This window comes from Galleria mellonella, unplaced genomic scaffold, assembly GCF_026898425.1.
Source record: "Galleria mellonella isolate WM207_F2 unplaced genomic scaffold, CSIRO_AGI_GalMel_v1 utg28, whole genome shotgun sequence".
Classification (NCBI taxonomy): domain Eukaryota; kingdom Metazoa; phylum Arthropoda; class Insecta; order Lepidoptera; family Pyralidae; genus Galleria; species Galleria mellonella.
The window spans coordinates 1,530,475-1,557,801 of record NW_026442064.1 but is presented as its reverse complement, the minus strand read 5'-3'; the positions used below and the strand labels follow the sequence as shown (position 1 = coordinate 1,557,801).

At 34.0% G+C, this 27,327-nt stretch overlaps 1 protein-coding gene across 6 annotated transcripts; it reads left to right on the top strand.

Moving 5' to 3' along the window:
• On the top strand, positions 1-27,327 carry LOC113516779 (transcriptional repressor CTCF-like). 6 transcript variants are annotated; one of them, XM_052895418.1, is made up of 15 exons: positions 254-354; positions 442-529; positions 5,098-5,181; positions 5,775-5,920; positions 6,582-6,737; positions 7,244-7,416; positions 8,012-8,181; positions 9,010-9,146; positions 9,875-10,025; positions 11,286-11,452; positions 12,107-12,243; positions 12,598-12,835; positions 18,232-18,433; positions 20,869-20,999; positions 21,696-27,327. In XM_052895418.1, the coding sequence occupies exons 3-15, from the start codon at positions 5,100-5,102 to the stop codon at positions 21,750-21,752; spliced, it is 1,947 nt and encodes a 648-aa protein (XP_052751378.1). In that variant the 5' UTR covers positions 254-354; positions 442-529; positions 5,098-5,099; the 3' UTR covers positions 21,753-27,327. The 6 variants fall into 6 exon arrangements, with proteins under 6 accessions (XP_052751375.1, XP_052751381.1, XP_052751379.1 ...); XM_052895415.1 differs by lacking the exons at positions 254-354; positions 442-529 and adding an exon at positions 1-114; XM_052895421.1 differs by lacking the exons at positions 254-354; positions 442-529 and adding an exon at positions 1-114 and having other exon boundaries at positions 20,872-20,999; positions 21,696-22,898.

Below are 27,327 nucleotides of genomic sequence, written 5' to 3'. Positions count from 1 at the left end.
GAAGTCGGCTTTTGCGTTAGTAGTTCTCTCGGTCACCATCTCGGCGTCACTATCGCATATTGAATTGATTAAAACGCCCTCATTGGGAAATTTTAGAAGCTTATAGTCTTACAGGTACTGATTTAGAGTTATTTCTTTAATTTTATTCATTATCGGTTATGTTATCTAATATGTAAATAATATCGATCGAACATGTTTGCACACGTGCCAGAACAAAGAGTGGTAATTGTTGAAGACTTGATTCTTTCCTCTAGCTATTTATCAAGTTTTTAATTTCCCGTTGACGACAGCGCCGTCTGTGATCATCTCCTAGTTCTCAGTTTGTGGCGCTATTTGATCTTAATTATTGTTTGGGTATGATTTTTTTTATTGTGATTGATGAAAGTGGTGCCTAACAAGTGCTGTGGTAACATGTTGAATCAAATGTTATATGTTGCTAAGATGGCGGCCTAGCTACGTTGATAATGAGCAGTTCACTACACAATTTCTGCATAATTTACTGAAACCAGGGTTGGAAGGCCCCTACAAGGTTTGCCACTTTATATTGACAGTTCTCAAAGCAAATTTTTATCTTGTTGCTTTCATTATATCAGGCTTGAATTATGAATAATCCACATCATCCCAGTGTTTCATTATTGGGACAGTTGCTATATGTTTTTTTTTTCTTTTACTTATTTCTAAATGTATATAATACTTTTTTTTATCTAATTTACTAAACACTATCGGCTATTAAAAAATATTTTTTGGGAGAAATATATGTATTAACAATTTTAAGATTTTGTGTGAAAGAATTCTTTTGTTGCAAATATTTTTTATAGTTTGTTCAAAGTGTTACAATATTTTATTATTGATTAATTTCTAGTATGTTCTATTTTGATTTAATAAATAAAATTTGTTATAAAACAGGGGTTATTGTATAGTATTTAACTTTTTTATGAACCATTCTATTATTAGTGATCAGGAGGTATGATAGTGCTTAGATCGAGCTGAGCACAGCCCTACTATTCTTTTCATGAAGTGATTCATTACATTAAACCGTCCTGTAAGTTTATTGTGGATAATGCTAAAAGTTTAAATTTTAGTGGTTAAGAAGATGTAACAGGGCATATTACCAATATATTTAATAATTATACCTTATGGTTTATGCATTATTACTAGTCAAAGGTTTTTTAAATTTTATACTCAAAAACTTACTGATAATCAAAATTATAAGATACTTCTAGTAATCTTACAAAGTACAAATTTTGGATTTTAGTTAGCTTATAAAGAAAGGAAAAAATTTTTAATCATTTTCATTAAATGTAAAGTAATTAATTCAGCCATAATTGTTCACTGCTGAACATAAGCTGTTGCTGAGCATAAGGGGATATTTGCCAGTAGTTGCCATGCTTAGCAGGCAGATTGGCAACTACATTTAAGCTTTTGGACATGTTTTAGGTAGGGTGCTGCTGCCTATCCTTCTAGCATTAAATTCCTTTAGTCACATTTATAGGAAAGGAAGAGGTAGCCTATTGTATGTTGGAACTACATTATTTATATAAAGCATCCATACCTTAGAAAACGAAAAGAGGATGACTTATAAAAAAATGCCCATCAAATATATAAAATGTAAAAAATGCTAGTCTTGCAATGCAGTTCTTCCACTACAAAAAGTTGTGAGATTTCATGTCAAAAAGCAAGTCAGTTATTTTAGTTAGTGTGTATGGATTATCATACTAATATTAGATATACTTATGTAATAATTATGATGATTTGGCAAATCTATATTAATATTTGAACTTAATTTCACTAACTACGTATTTGTAACACTTATGTAAAATATCTGTATAATATATTTATTTATTTTCACTACTCACACCTTAAAACACCTAAGAAATTACAGAGCCATGTCTAGTGTTCCATTTTTAAAAGGGTTCTGAAAAAAAAAATATGTATTTATATTTTTTATCCTTTAAATAGTAACTGAAAGGAGTTTTACTTAAATTCAATAAATTCAAGTATCTCCGGGAAGATATGGGTTAAAATTTCTTTGTATAAATGTCAAAAGTGTCTAGAGATCAAGTATGTTTTAGAGTACAAAAATTGGGAGGATGGGAGGAAGAAGACTGGCGCCTACTTTTTTTTTTTTTTTGATGAATCTCCTTTCAATATGAGATCAGATATAAGACGTATTCGAATTCGGAGGAACCACTGAACGTCAAGAACGTTTGAAATTTTGTTAGGAAGTTCATTCATATAAAGGAAAAAAAAATTTTTTTGGATTGATTCTCAATGCTCAGATTTATGCAGAAAGGATTGTTTCAAAGTTATTAATCCCTTTGTCAAGCGAGATGGGTGATTTGTTTCAACTAATGCAGGAGATTGCATGTCCTCACATTCTTGTCGACGCTCATATCAACTTTCTGCCATGGCCTGCTCAATCCAAAGAAGAGGTCTGCCGAGTAGGGATACCCTGCATACTCCACAACAATTTGACTTGTTACAAAAAACGTGGGCAGCCATTTCTCAAAATGATTTTGACGAACTGATTTTAAGCAAGCCATTTCACTGTGATTGTGTAATTCGTGTCAATGGTGAAAACCCATATAATTAATTTTTTTATTTTGATAATAAAAATTTTAATGAAATCTTCAATTTACCTTTTTTGTCATCATTATTAACTGACAGCATTAACTTAGGTTATTTTTAATTTTTTTAAAAAAATTGCAAAATTTTCTTCCTTTGTACAAAATATAGGGATTTGGATGACTAGATTTGGTAATAATTAATTGAATATTTTTTTATATTTAGAAATGTACTTGATCATTTGACACTTTTGATGTTGTAATGCTTAAAACCTTAAACCAAATTATGTATTAATAGTGTTGGAATCGTTTAGAAATAGCTCTTTCCTGCAGCTTTGTCTGTCATCATTATATAAGGTATCCTATAGTTAGGATCCTACCTATCTGTGTACAATATTTCATTCAAATCTATTTAGCTATTCAAATGTGATTAAGTGACAAACATTCACACATCTTTAGCAACTTTCACAATTATAATATTACTAGTATAGTGCTTCCTATCATCCATTATATATATCTACTTCCGAACATAGGCCTCCCAAATACGGGAGGTTTGCCAGTAGATTCCATGTGTGACAGGCTGGTTAGAAACCGCAGTTAGGCTTTGGTGATGTTTCAAGTGGGACGCTGCTGCCCATTTCTTGACCAGGTATAGGTTTAGTATGGCATAACATGTTTTTTTTTAATAGATGATAATGAAATGGAAATGGTAACCCCACTTGCGCTAGGGGTATATACTGGCTGGGCGTCAGTGAGGGATGATAGGTGGGAATGAAAAGGCAGGTCAGTTAGCCTAACGTGATGAATACACTTGGAATTCAGCATGATGGTTTTCAGGCGGGACCACATGGAGTTTTACCTGATAGGGTATATTGCTAGCAATGGGACAGATAGACTACATTACTAATAATCTCTTCCCTCTCAACAGTTATGTTAGTACGCATAGTACAAATAGATTTTTGTCAAATAATATAGAAACGGTTTAACAGATTTAAATGCGGTTTTCACTACTGTGTTACGGTTTGCTTCATTTAACATACAGTGTTTATTTCAATCGGTTCATAATTAAAAAAAATATATATATATTAATCTAAAATAAATTATAGAATCACACATAAAATGCTATAAAATAAACGATCAGTTGAATTGGCTGAAACTTTATGAAGGTATTAGGTACGTAATTATCATTTAAGTATATAATACAATGAGGAGTGGTTGCTTAGAGGTCGTATCGCTAATAATAATGCAAGTTAAGCAACCCCGGCCCTGGTTTCAACAAGGATGGGTGACCACATTTGGCATAAAAATATATCAAGTAGCTCAGTAATAACACTGCAAAATTGATCGTCGGCGTCGACGGTGCTTGGTACACTTTAACGCCTTAGCTACTAAACAAATAAATTTGGATGTCTGATGATAAACATTGAAGCGTATTAGGTTGTCGTAGTCCAGTAAAAAGTAATGTACCTGAGGGATTGGCATATCAGCGACTCACATAAGCTACATATTATTTTAGATAATTCCGTTAATCCATGCGAAGCCGGGCCGGTTCACTAGTATACAGTAATATCATTACCTCATGTAATTGTTATATCAATATCTCACGTAACAATGATCTTGGCAGATTTTATATATATATATATATATATATATATACACATATATATATATATATATATATATATATATATATATATATATATATATATATATATATTCTATTCATGTACAGTTCTATTGTGATTTCCGTATAGGTGTAACTTGTGAATCTAGATACCATTATATTACCAATTTCAGTGTCGTGTTTCGGTTAATGACACGAGCATAAGTGTACGCCATGTAAAATGTCAAAGTACCTAAAAATTAAGAGTAACGCTCAATTATTCGGTATTACATAACAAAGCATTTTTATCAATAATAAACTCATTTCTCGCATTAAACCGTTGCGAAAGCTCATATAGCTTTTATTGTCAGTTGATTAAATGTCTTTTAATCTTGGAACTTCAACCCTGGATATATGATGCAGACACAAGGAAGATTTTATCAATAGCTCAGTGATTTTCAGAGCTTTCCTCGATACTAGTGGTCGTCCCGTGGTCGAAATTCGACCATAACATATATTGTTATAAATTAATCTATTATGGTTACGTTTGACATTCAGCAAGACTATAGACAAGTAATATTAAAGACAAGCAATATTAATCTATTCTCAATTTGACCACAGATTACCAATAAAAGAAATAGTATATTATTATGTGGGTGTGTATGTGTGTGTATCAAATATATGGTAGTGTGTGTAATGTTTTTTTTATTGATTTAATATATTATGAATAATTAAAAAAAAAATTAGCATTTTGCACTCCTCTATATATTATATAAACTATAAAGGAGCGAAATTTCATACTTCTTCGTCCGCGTAATTTTTGTAAAAAGGGGTACAAACTTTTTACTTCACGTATGTTCCAGTATTATAAAAGATATTATATTATAAGCCTCCTTGTATGAAATGGTTTATGTTTCATGTTGTTTGCAGACATGCCGCCGCCGGATAAAAAAGGCAAGAACAAGCTTATTTTGCAAACTATCATCGATGAGAATTCAGAGCCCGTACTTTCAGGTAAATAATCTATTTTTTTTCACTTTGTTTACTTTTGTATTTCTTTTTAAATTAAATAGAATTTCTTTACTGGAAATGTAATTTACGTTCCCTCGCCCCTTTCATACACAATGTCTGTGTTATTTTCGATTGACTTTTTTATTTGATGAATGTCCACTCGCAGGATTCGTTTTGAAAGTTGATCTTTCAGAACCACATGGTTGAACAATATATAAGTTGCAATATTTGAATTTAAAATTATATAAATACATCTGTGTATTGATTTTTAGAATTTTGAACTTAATTATAAAGTAATTTTAGAAAGTAGCATGAAAATTATCAATGGACACTATGAATAAATGACACAATTTTTCCATACAAAAGTATTTTAAACTCCTTTATGTTAGTATGGACTATCTTAGTTAAACATAATGTATACATAATCAAGTTTTTTTGAAACTGTCATAGAAATACTCTCTTAACTGAGATTAGTGATAAATTGAAAATATATAATTAATATTTTTTAATTGCCTTTCTGTACATATGTGCAGATTTGTAATTAGCTTTACAAGTCATGTACTACCTAAGTACTAATGAATAAGTACCTCTTACAGATCCACTGTCCTCAGTAAATGGGGAGGAAGAGCAAGATGCAGGTGTTACGTACTTCGTGGATGAAGAGGGCCGGTATTATTACCAGCCGGCGGGGGATAACCAGAACTTGGTATCCTTGCCAACAGCAGTTACCGAAGAGAATGAGGTTCGTGCTACTTGTTACTGAAACTCTGTTAAAAATTTATATAAGTTAATATTATAAAAAAATTATAAAGTGTTTACAATACAACTAACAATTGAGTTACTTATATGTATAATTATTCTATATTTATATATATTTAACTTTGTTTATACATATATCTATGTGTCTTCTTTTTATTTAAGAGTTTCCTCTTGTCGGTGCAACTAATTCATGCATCTTCCTCCAGCCAGCTCTATCCCAGGCCATATCCTTTATCTATGTGTACATGTATATATTTTAATTCTATTTATCTATACTTACTATATAGCTATTAATAATTTATTACTTATCTTATTATTTTTGCACCATATATGTTATTCTTTATATAAAAATCCTATAGACACTTCCTGAAGATAAGTCTCCCCACTGGGGAATTTTACCAGTAGCTGTTTACAACCGCTGTTAGGCTTTGGAGATGTTTTAAGAGGGGACGGGGACACGGGGGGGGGGGCTATTCTATGCCGGAAAATACATTGAAGAATATAACAATATAATAACTATAATATTGTTACAAAATATCATATATTTATTTATTGTTATATGAATGTAGTTGGTCGGTTAATAAAACTTTCTTATTTACTTTCAAGTAGTCTCCAAATTAACTGAAAACCTACTTTGTCCTCAGGGTATATCTAAAGACGATCAGATGTTAGTAGACGTCGAGAGCTACCAGACGGTGACCCTGGTACCATCGGAGTCCAGCACTGGCGAAGTCAGCTACGTTCTAGTGGTCCAAGAAGAAAATAAGCCAGTTGTCAATATTGACATTAAAATGGACCAGGTAATAATGGAAAATACGTTATTTGATTGATGATAAAATCATCATCATCATCTTGTCAGATGTTAACTGTCCACTGCTGAACATAAGTCTCCCACTTGGAGTATTTCCTGTAGCTGCCACGCTTGGCAACCGGGTTGGCTACTGTTGTTAGTTTTTTGATGATGTTCTAAAAGGGATGCTGTTGGATTAATTGGCTAACTGACCTGCTTTTATCCGCACCTATCATCCTTCACTGTTGCTCTGTCGCTGTATACCAATAGCGAGGTGGGGTTACTTCTTCAATATTATCCATTAATAAGCCTTATTGTTTCGGCACATTGTACCCTTCATGAAAAGTGCATATTCCTTTTTAAAAGGCCGGCAGGATATCTGTAATCTAACGTATACTCATAGGCATTTACCATCAGGTGAGCCGCATGCTCGTTTACTCTCTGTGCTATTAAAATGATCTGGTCGACTCAAAAAAAAAAATTGGAAGAATTTATAGTTTTATTATCGTGGTTCAGGAGGAGGATAAGGGCAATGAGGACGTGTACAACTTTGAGGACGAGGAGGAGGATGGTGGCGACGAGCAGAGCGAGGAGGACGACGAGGTCAAGGTGAAGCCACCGCCAACCAAGCGCAAGTACCTACGGCCGCACTTCACTTGCAACTTTTGCTCGTATACCAGTCACAGGCGGTAAGTACCAGCTATTTAACGTTACCTCCCTGGGGACAAATTTTATTTATATGTTTATTTATTTTACATTTTATTGCACCATTTATAGAATAGTAAATACATTTAATTGTAATGAGAAATGATACAAAAGGCGGCCTTTTCGCTGCAATCTCTTCCAGACAACCTTTGGGTAGAGGACGTTGAAAGGGTAGGTGGCGCACTATTATATATAAACAAATATATACAAAGATATATATATATATATATATATATATATATATATATATATGTATGTGTATATATATATATATATATACACACATGGGCCGTTGTGCGTATGAGTGGTGGCTAGTACAGCCAGTCCAGAAGCTTCCTGGGACCTTAATAGCCCTCACTGACCGACCTCACCGTTAGGAGGATTTCTAAATGTTGAGGGACTATAGCTTCATATTCCAGGATCATGTGAGCAGCCTATATAGATACATAGAGGGCTGTCTGTGGCTCCTATTGTGTATAAATGTTTGTTTAATTGGCAAGGACCCGTTATTGTCCCTATTATTGTTTTAAAGTTTTTGAGAATATATGGTATACATGATTATTGGTGTGCTATGACCAGGTATCTGCTGCTGCGGCACATGAAGTCCCACTCGGAGGAGCGACCGCACAAGTGCAACGTATGCGAGCGCGGCTTCAAGACCGTCTCCTCCTTGCAGAACCATGTGAACATGCACAATGGTGTCAAGCCCCACGTTTGCAAGTACTGCAACAGCCCGTTCACCACCTCAGGTAGATTTATATTAATCTACACTATATAACTGGTTAAATTTGGATGAACACGTCAAGTATTAAAGAGTAATGAAGCCAGATGGGGAGGCTTGTACCCAATATCCAAGTTACCGGGGGAAAGCGATTGTTAGTAATGGAGATTGAGAATCCCTTTGCGACCAATATACCCAACCAGGTCGACCTCCTCGCGGTTCTCCCTGGAAACTATCATGGTTAATTCCTGATGAATTCATCATGATGGGCTAACTGGCATGTTTTCATTCTCATCTATAACCCTTCACTGGTGCTCCGCCAGCGTATCCCGTTAGCGCAGGCGGGATTACCATACCATTTTCACTCATCAAAAAAATGTTATTTGTTTGCATGGTTATGTTTTGGTTTGAAGGATGGGATATGGCAGCGAATTTACTGGGTACAGAGGAATAACATCTGAGTGCTCAGGAATGGTAACGCATAGGGGGTATCATGGGCGAAACAGTACACTCTGTTATGTGCATGGTACTGCTCATGTCTATAGGCGACGGTTATCACTTTCCATCAGGTGGACCGTTAGCTTGTTTGCCATTTTTTCAGTTCAGTACTAGTAACACAATGTAAGTAATTAATATAAATTGAAATATTAAAATAGATTGTAAAAAAAATTTTGAAAATGTTTAAAAAAAAATTACACAAGGGATCTTAATAAGATCAATAGAAATAAGAACAATATTTTTAGAAATCTTGTCTGTCTGTTTATTCTGGCATCACGCAAAAACTGCTGCACGAAATTGGATGCGGTTTCCACAGTTGTATTCCTGAAGGTGTACATGTCCTAACATGTATGTGCAGGTGAATTGGTGCGACATGTCCGATACAAGCACACGCACGAGAAACCGCACAAGTGTACTGAGTGCGACTACGCGTCAGTCGAGCTGTCTAAACTGCGCAGACACGTGCGCTGTCACACCGGAGAGCGGCCCTATCAGGTGAACATTATATCTTAGATCTGTGTTTCCCAACCTTTTTTGTTTCATTTGAACACTAATTTCACTTGAACATTTCTAGAAATTTTATGCCCCCATACATAATTTTTCCCGACAAAGTTTACTTGACAACTCTAATCGCCCAGTTGATATTTAGGTAACGTCAAATGTAATTTTACTTAATAAATATTTACAGTATTTTTTATTTACTTTTTTTTGGTAAATTTGGCATCGATATCTACTCGCAGCATTGCATTTAAATAGTCCGGAACAAGAAGGTTAAAATCGCTTTCTAGTCCATGTTTTAATCCCCCCCCTCCTCCTTAATTATCAAACTGTACCCTTGTGGGGCGTGGTCCCTACGTTGGGAAACACCATCTGAGATTATATAGATAGAGCATCCAGCCACAAAAACTTGTTAGCAATGGAGTTTGACTCTATTGCTAACAAGTTTTTGCTAGCAATATGCCCTATTATGTCGACCTCCGCGTGGTTCCCCCTGGAAACCATCATGAACAATTCTTGTTGAATTCGTCACGATGGGCTAACTGACCTGCTTCATCCTCACCTATCATAACAATGACGTGGGTGGGGTTACCATTCCATTATCACCCATTATCCATGGCGTTATTCATGCCATATACAGTTACTACTTTCCATCAGGTTGCCATTTATTCGTTTGCCATTCTAAGTTTAGTAAAACGAAATTAATTCCAAATTGTTTGTTCCAGTGTCCTCACTGTACCTACGCCTCGCCCGACACGTTCAAACTGAAGCGACATCTGCGGACTCACACGGGCGAGAAACCGTACAAATGCGACCACTGCAACATGTGCTTTACGCAGTCCAACTCGCTCAAAGCACATAAACTCATACACAACGGTGAGTGATTTATTATATTACGCAATGATGATGTAGCATTTATTGTACATTTATTTGTTGTACATTATTTGTATATTAATGACCTGATTATCATTAATTAGGTCATTAATATACAGTAGTCGTTATGTACAATTATAGTTTGTACAAGTGATTTTATTATTTCATATTGTTATAATCACTCCATTCCTTTTAAATTTTTTTTTTTTATTTTTTTAACTTTTTTTGTTATGCAACTTAGAATGGCAAACAAGCTGACGGCCCACCTGATGGAAAGTGGTAACCGTCGCCTGTAGACATGAGCAGTAGCATGGACATAACAGAGTATACTGTTTCGCCCATGATAACCCCCCATGCGTTGCCATTCCTGAGGACTCAGGTGTTATTCCTCTGTACCCTGTAAATTTACGCCAATTTTAAATTATTACACAGCGGGTCGATTCTAAAACGTCATTACTCGAAAGTTCTAAACCTATCTCTAAAGTAAATAAAATATTCAGATATCACAGTAAAATCTTGGTTCTAAGGATTATCATCGTTATATCAGCCTTTACTCTACACCTTCCCTTGGGTGTTTTTAACAGTAGTTGCCACGCTTGGCAGACGGATTGGCAACCGCAGTCAGGCTTTAGAGATGTTTTAAGAGGGACGCTGTTGCCCATTTCTCGGCCTTATTCGCCTCTTACGACACCCATGGGACAGGAAAGGGTGGCCTATTCTAGGTCGTGACCACATGGCCAATTTTGAGGATCAGTATGAATTAAATTTCTATTAGATTTAAGTCAAAATGATGGTTCATAAAACAGTCATGTTCCGAAATTATTAAATAAAAATAGAAAAAATATTAAGAGCTAAGTTTAGAGACTGAATCATACATCAGAATCGACCTCACTGTTACATTTCATCATTGACTGTTTCTCCAATTTATTTATTTATTTATTTTGTGATACATAGGTAACAATGGATGGTAAAACAATATAAGTCCTCTATGATCAACACCATCTATCGAGCTATACAAATTTACAATTACATAAGAAAAAAATTATATTATATAAAAAGAATAATCAGCAATGTCACATTTATAGTAAAAAAATATAATTATGGAATCAATGTTGTAAAATATCCACTTGTATGTGTGTGTGTGTGTGTGTGTGTGTGTGTGTAGGTGTAGGTGTGTTGCGATTTATTTCGCTCATGTGTGTTCTCAGTATATGTCTTTAAAAAGTGATTACTTGAAATAAAACAATTGTAACGGTTGTCCAGTGGCGGAGAAGCCAGTGTACGCGTGCGAGCTGTGCCCGGCGAAGTGCGGCCGCAAGACGGACCTGCGTATCCACGTGCAGAAGCTGCACACGTCCGATAAGCCGCTGAAGTGCAAGCGATGCGGCAAGTCCTTCCCCGATCGCTACTCGTGCAAGATACATAATAAGGTAATCCGCATGCACACACTTCTAGTCATTTACATATGAGCAATATCTACCCGGGATGACAAGGGGGGAAATGATTGTTAGTAATGGGGCGGTTAGTCTCCATTGCTATCAATAGATCTTATCAGGTCGACCTTCACACAGCTCCCCCTGGAGACCATCGTGACTAATTTGTGTTTTGTGAATTCGTCATGATGAGTCAACTAACCAGTTTTTTCATCCTCACCTATCATCCCTCACTGGTGCCCCGCCAGCGTATACCGATAGCGCGAGCGGGGTTACCATTTCATTATCACACATTAAAAAAAAAACCAGTATGACCAAGACAATGGACCATTACATATACAGCTATAATAATTATATATAAATTTATTGTATAAATTAAAATAAATAATTAAAAATAATTTTTGAATGACCACAGACGCAAAAAATTAAATTATGTTATTAACCTTCTATCAAAAAGTTTTTGTTCAAAGGTTGAAATAAGAATAAAATTTAAAATCTTGTATTACAATTGATTAACGATGACAATTTTATTTAATAATTTGTAATTTTTCTATTTCAATTTTTCTCGGGAAACTGTAAACTTTCACCAGTAGAATAGTACTTAAAACTCATGCTAAAGATTTGTATGAATATGTAGTGATGTATTGACAGACACACGAAGGCGAGAAATGCTACAAGTGCGAGATTTGCCCGTACGCGTCCTCCACGCTGCGACACCTAAAGTCCCACATGCTGAAACACATCGACGAGAAGCCATTCATTTGTGACCAATGCGATCAAGCATTCAGGTATGTCTCCTTAGCATACATTTAGATACGCAGAGATGTAACCTCTCTTAGTGTTTTTTACCAGAGGTAGACTTTGTACAAAAGGTAAGCGGCCGGTCGTAAAACTATAAGTCGAATCCTTTAGTAATATGGATAAAACACTATTACGTCAACCACAAATAGTAGTTGGGATAAGTGTAGGAAGATGATGATGATTGTAGATTAGAGGGAGAAGGCCATAAGCTACTTTTGAGATTTTCAATTTGATTGTATTTTATTTAAATGTTTTTTTTTTTTGGGCAGTTGGACTCGCCATTCCATTGTCATCAATTAAAAAGCACCCTGTTATTTAATTGGCGACTTGTCACGTTACAGACAGAAGCAACTGCTCCGGCGACACCAGAACCTGTACCACAACCCTGACTACGTGCCCAAACCGCCCAAAGAGAAGACCCACACGTGCCACGAGTGCAACAGGACGTTCGCGCACAAGGGCAACTTGATTAGGCATCTCGCCGTCCACGATCCGGAGTCCGGCCACCAGGAGAGGGCGCTGGCGCTGAAACTCGGCCGCCAGAAGAAGGTCAAGTTCATCAACGGTCAGGCCGCCAAGGTAAATAGATTTTGTTTTTAATAATAATAATAATATAATCATATATTTATATATATTCTTTATTGCACTTGTAAATTACATTATTAATGCATTTATAAATGTTGTGAGCAAGGGTGGACTTATCTCTGACAGAGATCTCTTCCAGTCAAACCAATACAGTTAGAAAACATGTTGTTAGCGGGCAGCTGAAGTGCTACAACTATTAATATTTAGAGTACACAAACAAAAATACAGTTAAATAAAATATTAAGATACATAATAAAATATTACATAAATACATACGAGGTTTGTCCGGAAAGTACGTATAAAAGTTTTTTAAAAATTTTATTTTACAATTATTCAGGTAAATCAATTTTATCCCCTTCAAAGTACTCCCCCTGTGACATAATGCACTTGTGCCAACGCCGTTTCCACTGTGAGAAGGCTCCTTGAAAGTCCTCTGGTTGTAGGTTTCTCAGCTGCCCCGTCGTAGCTTTTTTTATCTCATTTATGTCCCCCAAATGCCGCCCCCGAAGTACCAATTTGGTTTTTGGGAACAAGAAGAAGTCACACGGGGCCAAATCCGGCGAATAGGGGGGGGTGTTCGGTCACCGTAATGGAATTTTTACTCAAAAACTCACGGACAACAAGAGAGGTGTGGGCAGGGGCATTGTCGTGGTGAAGAATCCAACGCCCCTCTCGCGCCAATTCTGGACGAACTCGTGCCACACGAGCTTTGAGGCGTCTGAGCACATCGACGTAGAATTTTCCATCAACTGTCTGGCCTGGAGGGACGAATTCTTGATGCTTTCTCGGCCCTCTCTGAATCTTTTTAGCCACTTGTGGACGGTTGGTTCCTTCACAGCATCATCCCCATAAACTGTTCTGAGATCGGCAAAAATTTCACGGCCATTCTTGCCGAGTTTCGAGAGAAACTTGATTACGACGCGCTGCTCTTCAACGGAAGCGGGCTCCATGCCGACGGGGTTTCGTTAAGAGGTAACTTCACAGATGGCGTGACAAGCCAGTTCGCACCGCACGGCGGTCAGACCAGAACTGAAGCATTGTTAGGGACATAAGGAAGGGGTCCTGCGCTTACCTGGCCTCCCCACTCCTCTTTCTCGCATTCCAGAACACTTTTATACGAACTTTCCGGACAGACCTCGTATACTATAAATAAATATAATACCTACCTACTTATACAATGGATGTTATTTATGTCTCCTCACAAACAGTTTAAATTTACACACGACGTATTTAGGATGAAATATAATTAAAATAATACGAAACTCCGCTGTGAGGAGCTGGTGTCTGAAATATGTTAAAACCTGTAGTACCAGATCACCGATCACCGTTTCTAGTTAAGATTCTTGTTTGCAAAATATTCATCTGCATCTTGTTTGCTCTAAAATAATGCAATTAAAAAATGTAGCATTTGATAATAGTCGCATAAAGCGTGCTGCGTGCGCGAGTGACAAACATCCACAGTAATCCAACTTGATGGATTTTAATCTTTACCTATATGTATTTAAAGTGTGTTTTCATTATGTAAACGATAACTGCTATGCGATAATGATTGCTACGTGCTTATTGCGATTGTAACAAGAAAATATTTGTGTAATTACATATTTGAGTGTCTCTAAACTCCACGATTTAATTGTCCTACATTAATCTATTTTAATGGTCTGTTTGTGTACCAAATTTCATCGAAAATTGTTTAGGCATGATTGATTATTTAATTAACAAATATTGTAAAGGAATTACTATTGCATGAATACCCAGAAAATGTTTAAAAGGAACTTTAAGTTATTCTGCTGAGCGAATTTAGCCTATTTATTTATATATATATACTAGCTGACCCTGTAAACGTTGTTTTACCACTTATTGCGAAATATAAAAATCGCGATTAAAATACAGGAGTTAATCGTAAAACGGTGAAAATTTGAGGTTGTATGCATTTTTCAATGTTAAATCATAATAAAATAAAAATGGAAAAATTTGTCAAAAAAAAATTTTTTTTTGTGAGGGTCACCCTTATCATTGAAGAGTATGAAAAATGGATGCCGACCGATTTTCAGACCTACCCAATATGCACACAAAATTTCATAAAAATCGGTAAAGCCGTTTCGGAGGAGTTTGGTAACAAACATCGCGACACGAGAATTTTACATATAAGATATGCGTATCGAAATGATTTTTTTGTATATTGCTCGTGTTATGTAAAATGAGTTTTATTTCTGCTATTAAGCTATTGCGGAACAGTTTAGTTGCTATATTATAAACTATTCTCATGACTGTTGAACTGTTATTTTCTTTGTGTGATTTTCATTTGCAAAGCGAAATAATTTATTTATTTAATTAGCTTTACCAACAATTGTTTTCACAAAATAATGTAAATATATATACAATTATGGAGCTTAGAACTAAGTGTAACAATTTTTTATAGGCAAACACAGCATATATTGATACATGTATAACAATAAGTACAGAGAAATATATATATATATATATATAGCTTACATCTATTATTAAATGCTTAACAACTAACAACTAAAGCCACCATATCCATAATTGTTTACTTTAAAGCATCATGCCACATTTTGTTACATGTTTATATATATATATATATATATATATATATATATTATTGATGGGTGATAGTGGAGTTGTAACCCCGCTTGTGCTGTCTGTATACGCTGGCGAGGTACCAGTGAGGGATAATGGGTGAGGATGAAAACCGATTTCGAATAACCAATTTTAACTTCGGTTAAAATGTTACTTTTAATTTTAATACTGATGTTATAGAAATTTTATCAAAATTAGTTCAGTATTTTGGATTTTAAATCAAATGCTTAATTAAATTTTACCACACTTATGTTTCTTTTTTGTGGAGCAAAATATACTTGTGGTCATAACTATATCTACACAACTTTATATGGCAGGGGGGAAAGGGATTGTTAGTAATGGAGACTGAGAATCCTATTGCTAGCAATATACCCAACCAGGTTGCCCTCCTCGCGGTTCCCCCTGGAAACTATCATGGTTAATTCCTGATGAATCCATCATGATGGACTAACTGGGCTGTTTTCATTCTCATCTATCACCCTTCACTGGTGCTCCGCCAGCGTATCCTGTTAGCGCAGTGGTTACCATACCATTTTCACTCATAAAAAAAAAACTTTATATGGCAAAAAAACTGCTTATCCACCCATCTGAAAGTGGAAACCATCACCGATAGTTGTAGACGGCTGTGAATATCACAGTATACTCTCTGACAATATTCCTGTGGATTAGGGTGTCATTTTAAGGTGGTAAACAAGCTGGCGGACCATGTGATAGTAAGTGGTGGCCGTCGTCCATAGACAAGAGCGACACCCTGTTCATTTTAATGTAAACCATAACATTTATGGTGCTCCACTTGTTTTAATATTTCTAAGGACAAGTGTTATCCTCCTTACTTTGGAATTTTTGGTGTTTTGTCTGTTTTTTTTTACTGTTTTGTCACACATAAGTTACTATAATGGCTGCTGGCTGCGATTTATTATTGGCTGCCAAGTAATATCATAAACGATTTAAGCATAAATGGATGTTTGTTACTATTTTATGCAATAACTACTCAACGGTTTTCAATGATATTTGGTACATAGAGAGACATACATTTATTAACTGATTCATGTAGGCAAATTCGCGGGAAATGGTTAGTAATTTATAAGTAAACTGGTGTGGAATGAAGAAAAAGCTTTTGCAATTTAGAATGGCAAACAAGCTTATGCAACTTAGAATGGCAAACAAGCTTACGCAACTAAGAATGGCAAGTAAGCTGACGGTCCACCTGATGGAAAGTGGTAACCGTCGCCTATAGACATGAGCAGTACCATGGACATAACAGAGTATACTGTTTCGTCCATGATACCCCCCATGTGTTGCCATTCCTGAGGACTCAGGTGTTATTCCTCTGTATCCTATAATTTCATTGTCATATCCCACCCTTCAAACCGAAACACAGCCATGCAAACACAACTGCTTCACGGTAGAAACACGAGTGGTACAGAGAGAGGTGCCTAAGCAAACGACTTTTTTTTACAGTCTTCCTCTGATAAAAATTTCAAATTGTCAATAATTTTATTTTTACGGTTTAAATTAAATGCTATATGCGATTGTAAATGTAGCAAAAATATATATTTAGCCTCGACTGCTTGCTGTGCAAATTTATTGTTTATTTATTTATTTATTTATTTATTTATAAAAGACACACCAACAATATGCTCACAATAATTAAGTAGATAATATACAATATTATTAGTAATTTAAAGAGAAAAACTACTATTACAAAATGCTTAAATCTAAGTTTGAACAAAAAAATCTTACTCCTCACTATTACTTTTTTTATTATTATATATTATTTACTTATTGTGAGTTTATTACGCGTATTCTGTTATTTTTTTTTCTTTTTATACTCGCTGCATTAGCAATATTAACATTTTAGTTCGTTAACAGACAATTAGACAAATAAAAATCAGCCAAAAACATTGGCGATAATGCTCAAATGTTTTTGGAAATTGACAGATAATTGTGACATTGCCACGTTTCGGTAAGCTGAAAGTTACGAGAGTTCGTAAGTCATGAACTGTAACGTCGCTGGGCAGGGTGGCCTTTCCATTGTAAACTCACAAGACCAGGGGGGAAAGGGATTGATAGTAATGAGGTCTAATAGTCCCATTGCTAGTGATATACCCTCTCAGGTCGATCTCCACGCGGTTCCTCCTGGAAACTATCATGATTAATTCTTGTCGAATTCAACATGGTGGGCCAACTGACCTGCATTCATCCTCACCTATCAACTTCCACTGGTGCCCCATCGGTGTGTACTGATAGCGCGGGCAGGGTTACTATTCCATTTTCACCCATTAAAAAAACTCACAAAACCGATGCCCAATATAAATGGTATTCATATTTTCGCACTAAGACTCTAACACTCATTTGGAAATATACATGTAAAACCAGCGCAAAACTTATGTTTTATTGTAATGGATGTAAATAAAATGGTAACCCTGCCTGCGCTATCGGTAATCACTGGCAGAGCACCAGTGAGGGATGATTGGTGAGGATAAAAAGGCAGGTCAGTTAGCCCATCGTGACGAATTCAACGACAAATTAGTCACGATAGTTTCCAATAGGAACCGCGTGGAGGTCGACCCGATAGAGTATATTGATATGAATGAGGATTAACCTCCCCATTACTAACATTCCCTTCCCCCCACGCATACATGTTAATCTTAGTATTGCAGGCGTCCATAGGCTGCAGTAACCGTTTTCCATCTGACGGGCTGTATGCTTATTTGCTATTTTTTTGGTATAAAAAAAAAAAAACAAATGCATGGACTCATTTCTCAAATGTGTCTTTTGATTTGCCCTAGGAGATAACGGCTGAGGTGGAGTCGGAAAATGAACAGACGGACATAGTGAAGCTTGGTCTGAACGACTTGGAGCGCGGCGAGGTGGTGACAGTGACCCACGGCGATGGTCAGCAGTATGTGGTGCTCGAAGTGATACAGCTCGAGGATGGAACCGAGCAGCAAGTGGCAGTGGTCGCGCCAGACTTCATCGACGAGGAGCATGGTAAGTTGCTTACAAAAGGTTTTTTTTTTTATACTTACCAGAGGGAGACTTTGTACAAAAGTCGTTTGCTTGGGTACCTCTGTTCCATTCGTGTTTCAACCGTGAAGCAGTTGTGTTTGCATGGCTGTGTTTCGGTTTGAAGGGTGGGATATGGGGGGATTTACTGGGTACAGAGGAATAACACCTACTCAGGTGTGTATGGAATGGCAACGCATGGGGGGTATCATGGGCGAAACAGTATACTCTGTTATGTCCATGACACTGCCCATGTCTATAGGCGACGGTTACCACTTTCCATCAGGTGGACTGTCAGCTTGTTTGCCATTCTAGGTAGTATAAAAAAAAAGCTTTCACCCATGACTTTGTCCACCTGACCGAGGTAAAAAGGTAGCTCATGTCTTGTCATGCATCTCTTTTCTAAACTTCAATTCACCAGATTACATAATCACAGTACAGAGAGTCACGTTTTCTTCTAGCTTGTCATCCCCATAAAACAGCAGCTTTTAATGGTAGCTTCCGATATCAAGCCACAAAATGTTGGAACAATATACCGCCTCCCATAAGACTGATCGCCACTAAGTCCAGTTTCAAAATTGATTTTTAAAAATTCTTAATTGAGAGGCAAATGTTAGACGTTCCAGCAAGTTACCTCTATGTTCCATTTGTCTGCTAGATAGACTGTCATATCTGTCTGTTTTACTGTAAATCTATCTATTTACTGTATGGATAATCTGGTAGTATTGTTTTATTATAACCCTATTCCCTTTGGCCGCAACAGAATATCAGTGCTTTGCTCATTTGTGGGCGAAGCAATAAACTGAGTTGTGACCATTTTGTATTGTTAAGACACACGCACAAATGAAAAATTTAATTTAGCTTTATGTATTTTTTTTTTATCATTTACGTTACCTCGCTTTTTATGTATGTTGTATATATATATATGTTGTAATTTGTGTGCTGTAAGTAATGCAAATAAATTATCTATCTATCTATATATCATGTCCTTATCTGACTCAAATAATATGTATATACCAAATGTCATAGACATTGGGTAAGCCATTAAGACGCTGTGAGGTAACATGTCAGCTCATATTTATGACATCGGTATCTCATTTCTTTAAGTTGCATATCGATGCTTATTGGCAATCAAATAAGATTCACATTGCAATTCCAGTTATGGTTTCTTCTCGGTTTAAGCTAAATTTTAGAAAAATACGTAATCTCAGTAAATATTTTTTTTTGTTTTGATACTTAGTTTAATAGAGAGAAAAAATACCAATTTGTATGTATCTAATAATTGTTAAAGAAAAATAAAACAGATAATGTGGTCCACATACAGATACTGTAAACCATGATTGATCTAAGTGGAGACAGAAAAAATATACATACATTGTGGCTAATAGAAATTTATTGCAACTATTTATTTATTTATTTTGAACTGGGCACACCAACAGTATACATATTATATACATAATATTGATTTTCATTTTTTGTGTAGCATGCGGATATGCATACCTATAGCAGGCGTACACAACATTGACTACAAAATACTTCGGGTATTTTCCGAAATTTCGGGGCGAACGAAACAGAAATTTGATGTTAAAATTATATAATACATGCTGTTTAAAATTATTAAAAATGTTAAAATATCGTTCCTCTGGACTATTAGAATAGGATTTATGATGAACGAAATGTTAAGCTCCATTTAATGGGTCGATTTTGATACAAACAAAAACACGAAATTGAGCTCGAAATTTCGGAATTTCATTTCATGGTAGACCACCAGATTACATGCATATAATACATATATGTTGATGTGGGCTTGATTTTAATTATGTATATAAAATCAGAAGGAGTGAGAGGAAGAAAGAGTACGAGATTGTATAATGAATAACAAGTTATCTGGCCCATATGGTGATTATGTAAAAAAAAATTGTTAAAGACTGTAGACGTAAAAAAAAAAACAAAAAAAAATTTTTAACCTATTTTTGTCAGTGGTTTTTTTTTTCAAAATTACCTGAACAAAAATTGAAATGAAAACTTTTTGAGTATAGATCCAAAAAATTAGACACTTAGACCAGCATTTTGCTATTTTTTTGTTTAAATGTCTCTATGATGATTTTTCTCCAAGTTTACAGCCTATTGAAAATCACCTAAAAAATTGATTTTTTTTTTGTGATCCCTTAATTTTTTACATTAGTGTATATAATTAATATAATTATTAAATTAATATAATAAATTAAATTATATTAATTTGTTTTATAAGTGCCAGCAGTATTGTTCGCAGGCATCGTTATTACAGTCTCCGTTCCGTTTATATTATTTTTGACGTCCTCGGTCCTGCTCATGTCTATAGGCGACGGTAGCCACTTCCCAGCAGGTAGCCTATCAGCTTGTCTACTATGCCAAATTGTTTAATAAATACTTTTGTCCAGTAGCTGATGAAGAGGAAGAGGAGGAGGAGCTACCGGTGAAGGTCATCAAGCAAGAGAAGAGTAAGCGGGATACTGATGTGGACAGGAGTATCAAGTTGGAAAAGGACGTAGATACATGCTTCGGCTTTGATGTGAGTACTCCCAAGTGTATATATATATATATATATATATATATCTTATATATAAAATTCTCGTGTCGCGGTGTTTGTTACCAAACTCCTCCGAAACGGCTTTACCGATTTTTATGAAATTTTGTGTGCATATTGGGTAGGTCTGAGAATCGGCCAACATCTATTTTTCATACCCCTCAATGATAGGGGTGACCCACCACTAAATATATTTTTTTTAATTTATCGACAATTTTTATTATTTTAGTATATATTTATCAGCTTCACTTATTTTTTGTATGATTCTTCAATAGAATTTCAGTGTTCTGAATAGAATATCAGCTGAAATGAACGGGGCAGAAACTCAGTCGTTTTTTTTTTCTTCAAAGTTGATTTTACAAAAAATAAACATGCAAACATGATAACAGAACCATTTATGTTACAGGAGGAGGCAAACAAGATTATCATAAATAGACATTTGTTCTTTTTTTATGATATGTAATTTTTTTAGTATTATTGTATAAAAGTAAAACAAAGTAAAATTTTTAATGCTGATTAAGAAAAAAAGAAAAGTAAATTGTAATGATTATGAAATTTAATTATTGTTGTGAAGGAGCGGTTTCTCCTAACACAAGCAATTTTTGCTTAACAGGAGATACCAAACCCTGTAATGTAACTAACTACCTTTGTATAAAGAAATAAATTTATTTATTATTACAGGAGGAGGAAGAAGAGGAAGAGCAATACAATGAAAAGGTGGTGCTACATCTAGTGTAAGCTGAGCCAGGTGGCATCGAGCAGGAGGCGGTGGCAGGTGATGCCCACACCGGCACGTGATTGCAGGATGAGCCCGCGGGTCGCGACGTGAAGTAAGCATAGGGGATATATCTAGCATTAGGTTAAGTCTACCAAATCACATGGTTTTTTTAATCAATATCTTAAACTTAAGCAAGCATAAAATGGTACATTGAAAATGTATGATTTGGTAGACTGCGTAAGAAACGTAAAGCCTGAGAACTACCTAAATAGTGATAACCATAGACACTTTATTTATACCTGTTACTTTTTGTAACTGTGTACAAAGGTAAATAAATAAGTATGAAACAAAGAAAGTGCATTATGAGTGGATTTAATTAATAAGCATAGACTGTGCGGGTAAGAATGAGTATTATATTGTTAAATTAAATGTTAAAACAAATATTTCCAGATCGAAACGGGAATCTGTGCGATCGTAGGCTCTCAATGTGACTGTTGACCCACCAGGTGGCGCTAGTCCCTTCTTATATTACTGTATATTGTATATTTTTGTTCCATTTGTTCTTCTGTGACGGATCTAGAGATCTATGTGGGCGTTATCAAATATATGTATAATTTGCAACCGCGTTGTGGATATTTTTTCTTCTAAAGCGCCCTGTGTTCCAGTGGATTGTTGAGAATCTACGATGTAAACGATTGAAACGTGGTTCTATTAATAAAACGATTAATGGGGTGTGTTCACCATGTTTATACTCATGTTACGCTTACAAAACATCACATATTAACACAACATGGCAATAATAAAAACTATTTAAACACTAACATTATTTATTACTTAGATTAATATTAAACTCTTGAATTTATTAAAAACCTCAACTTGGACCATCCATTGTTGTGGTTTTTCATTGTATTTATTTGTATTTTAAATGTTGTCGGTCGGTGAGCGTATTTGAGATGTTTCAAAGTAGCCAAAGCACTAAATACCGGTTTTTAACATTGTTTTATCGGCGATACAGGACGCCTACGCTGAAAAATCAATTGGGTTACCAGCATTTTATGTTAAAATATATATATTTTTTTTACACCTAGCATAATAATATTGATAGAACTCGTAAGGTATGTGGCGTGAAGATATATATATTTTTATATTTAGTATATATATATATATATATATATATATATATATATATATATATATATATATATATACATATGTATATATTTATATAGGCTAACTTGCCCAATTTGAAATTTTAAAAAATAATGTTAGCTTAACACTACAGGGTGAAATCAATATCGTTAGCATAGTTTCAAGGAAATTACTCGGGTCAGACAAATTTAACGTATTTTTCAACGTAACAAGGGTAACAGGTGTAAAAATAATAAAAAATCTTGAGCGTCTATACTATGTTTAGAAGTACATGTACAGCGTCCGCGTGAGCGCGTTTTAACAGTTAAATTAGCGTATTTCCGTATAAAATCTGTATAGTTTATTTTCCTTAAAAATATGGTAATGATATCGTTTTCACCTTGTATTATATAGATATACATATATACGCAAATGTCTTACACAAAGTGATAATGGAAAACCACAAAGCAATGTTTTATAAAAAAAAAAAAATTGTTTTTCTTTATAAAATAATAAAAAGTTATAGCTAAATCTCGAAATTGCGCACGGGTTCTTCACAGAGAAAGCGGGCTCAGCAATCGCGTAGCTTCTATCTTAGATATTGTAAAATACTTTAATATTAATAATCATTAGACATGGCTATGCGTACAGCACCATTTGTACAGAGTTTGTTGATGTTATATTTGTTTTAATGAAACGTAGGCTAGGACTTGAGTGCGGCGAGTACTGTTAATATTAAACTGCATAATAAATTACATCACACAACAAGATAATATACGTAGCCTTGCTTTTCACGTTCACTGCAGCTTCATTTATTTGCAGTGAATCATTTGTTTTATGTTCTATTTAGTATAGTGTTAGGATTAGTATAGCAAAACGTTGATCGAAATGTACAGAATACTTTGAAAAAATATATATGTATATATATAATGAAAATTTACTTAACTGTTTCGATGATTAGCCAACTTGATGATTTTATGATACCATAATATTATTTCTAATATGAAACTCCATTGTACCACTATTTAGTCAACATCTAATAAGACAGATCTCAGTGAATATCTAAAAAAAAATATTACCTTTAAAATCTAGATCTAGACTGAAGAATAATCAGACAGAATTCAATTCTGTCTGTCTAAATTTCCCTTTATCTCTTAATTTATGATTTTTTTTAAACATGTGGAATTGGAATGAATTAACTGCCTATAAAATGGTTTACTGAGCAACTAGTAAATAGTTTTTTGTGAGTTATACATTTCAATTGATTTGTACATCTCTCTTGTACTGTAATAAACATGTTAATTAATTGTCCATGCGCTAAACACGAGGCCATAGACAATTCAGTGAGATAAATTTTAAGTTGGTTTCTGCCAATAATTTTAACTTTTTAAATGTATCCAATAATAATGGACTTTATTCTAAAGTGTATTTCACATCAAGTTTTGTTAATTTCTAACTGTTTACATAGGACGTTATTTTAAATATATATGTGGTCTACCTGCTATAGGTACATATGTTTTATATATGTAAATGTGTGTGTGTATATATATGAAGAACATATAGCGGCCTTTCCTAACTACATAATTATGTTAGAACTACATGTTTTATTATAAATAAGATTATCTGTATATAATATGTTACTAAAAAACATTCGAAGTACTTTTTAAATAAAAAAATATAGCAAGCTTTTTTTTTTAATATTTACCATACTAAACTCTTTTAAACTATTTAATAACATTTTAAAGATGGGAAATATTTTTAAAATTTTGCCCTATCATTTAATTTACTACGCTTTAATTTCCATTTAAATGTAATAAGATTACATACATTTGCATTGGACTTTATAATCTCATATTACAAATATTAACAAAACTTAATAAAGTGTAATTTATTATTAAATAAAATCCTTTGACATATTCCCATTTCATTTTAAAAAATATTTTGTTGAAATGCTATAAATAACATTCAACCGACTTTAACAATGAAGGCTTTTTATTTATATATTTATTTATTTATTATTAGGGAATACTTAATTGGGTTGTATTTTTTTTTATATTATGCTTGTTACCTTATACCTCAGTTTTACACAATGGCCCCGTAGAGTTTTATCAAAGTTAGTACAGTGATTTAGTTTTTAAATTAAAACAACTGATTTTGTCGCAATTGAAGTAGGTTTCTTTTTTTTTTTGGGACACAATCTTTAATTATGCAATGTTAGAAAGCTCAATGCCCCCTTGTATTAAATGCCTTTACCCATCGGTTTACGCTTAAACTACACAGACTAATTGTTTGTTGATGTACATGGCGTCCATGGGGTCGCAAGCCGAGTTCTTACAGTAGATTGATGTCGGATACACAAAGTCGCAGATCACGTAACACACGGGACTCGAAACGTTCTTATTTCTAAACGTCAAAATAACAAAAGGTCTATATCTCGATATCTAAATGTTTTAGAATGTGCCTGTCTTATAAAATACACTTTTTTTTATACGGTATATTTTTTAATACACAATTTTTTTTATATATTTGACTAGTTTAAGTTAGATTACGTTTCTATTTATTAATTTAGTGAAATTATTTATTGTGTTACCTACCACCTAGAACGATACTACATACTACTGTTTTATACTAGTAGGTACTTAAATCAACAATTCGCAATGTCTTATATTTGCGTACGGGGTCAGCAATCATTGGGATCTTTTGTGCTTTTCCCAGCCTTTTACTATAACTTTATAAATCCCCTATGTGTTACCTCCACGATATCCCACGGTATAAGATATCTATAGTCCCCTGGCTCTGGATAAGGCCTTGTCATTTAAGAACTTTTTAAACGCCTGAGATCTCCCAATTTGCTACATTCCTTCTGCAGTTTTAGTTTCGCATATTTCTCAAAGGCATAGTTAACGACATTGGATGCATCTGCAACGTATGGTTTAGCACTTATATTTTTTTTATTTTGATCTTCTCGGCAACTCTTCGACAAAAATTGGCGTTTTCCTTGTCTTTAATCCCTATATGTCTAGGAACCCATACCAAACTAAAAAAAAATAAGCAAAAAGCTGTCTGTATTGAGTCATTCCATTTGAAATCGTCTAATCGGCAAAGCTGACCCATTTTAGATTTTAGTGTAACTTTGAGGGACTCTTCTCTAGGGTTCCTAAGAATGAAATTTACACGAATTGGATATTTATAAGCGCTTGATTCCGCGCATTTAAATAAAATCTTCAAAATATCGATTTTTTTTAGTTTAATTAATTTTTCCTCAAAGTTTTTTCTTTTTGAAGATTATTCCATTATTGAACCGTAATTCTGTAATTAATGTATTTTTTTAATATTAAAAAAATACATGTAAGGTTTACAGATTAATTATAAATTATTGATCCCTTTTAAGAATACATATAATAAATAAAAATACCGTATTAGCATGGTTTACAGATTAATTGTAAATTATTAACATCTTTAGAGAATGTAAATAATAAATGAAAATACCGTATTAGCATGGTTTACAGATTAATTGTAAATTATTAACATCTTTTGAGAATGCAAATAATAAATGAAAATACCGTATTAGCATGGTTTACAGATTAATTGTAAATTATTAACATCTTTTGAGAATGCAAATAATAAATGAAAATACCGTATTAGCATGGTTTACAGATTAATTGTAAATTATTAACATCTTTTGAGAATGCAAATAATAAATGAAAATACCGTATTAGCATGGTTTACAGATTAATTGTAAATTAACAACACGCGACTACATATTTTTGGACGGTATAATTTTTAACACCTAATATTATTATTTGATTAATTATTAAGTATAAATATAAATATACCACATATACATCACTATCAATAACTATACGCTTATACAAAATATATTAGTATATTAGAATATGTAGGTTTTAGTATTATTTACTAAATATTTAATATTATTTTAACACCTTTTTACATGTAAACCATCTTTGAATATTTTGAGATATAGACCTTTTAATACTTTGATACTCTGAGATATGACCGTTTTGAGGTACACGTGTTATTTCAAAACTATATATGTACGCTCGTAAACGGATTATTTATAAACTGAACTAGTTTTTAGTCAAGCACTTTTAGTAATATTTGAAACTTTTGTCTGTATATATTAATGTGATATGAACGAGTTGGTATATTAAACATATTTCCTAGTTTTCTATAAAGTAGTAGGCGCAATAGCCCCCTAGGCTTGACCGTTTGTATTTTACAGAAGTGTTAATCGTATTTCTCACGATCTCCATATAAGAGAAATGCAATTTAAATGATTGTAACGATGGCGATGATTCTGACGCGTCATTACTCTAAACCTATCTCTTAATCTAATATTTTAATTTCATAGTTTCGCGATATCACTGTTTTGTGAACCATCAATAATTGTAATATTTTTTACTTCTATTCTTGAATATATATATATATATATATATATATATATAT

Coding starts and splice junctions, on each gene's coding strand:
- LOC113516779 (XM_052895415.1), top strand. CDS start 5,100: ATGCCGCCGCCGGATAAAAAAGGCAAGAACAAGCTTATTTTGCAAACT. Junction 18,434..20,868: donor CTTCATCGACGAGGAGCATG/GTAAGTTGCTTA, acceptor ACTTTTGTCCAG/TAGCTGATGAAGAGGAAGAG. Junction 21,000..21,695: donor ATACATGCTTCGGCTTTGAT/GTGAGTACTCCC, acceptor TTATTATTACAG/GAGGAGGAAGAAGAGGAAGA.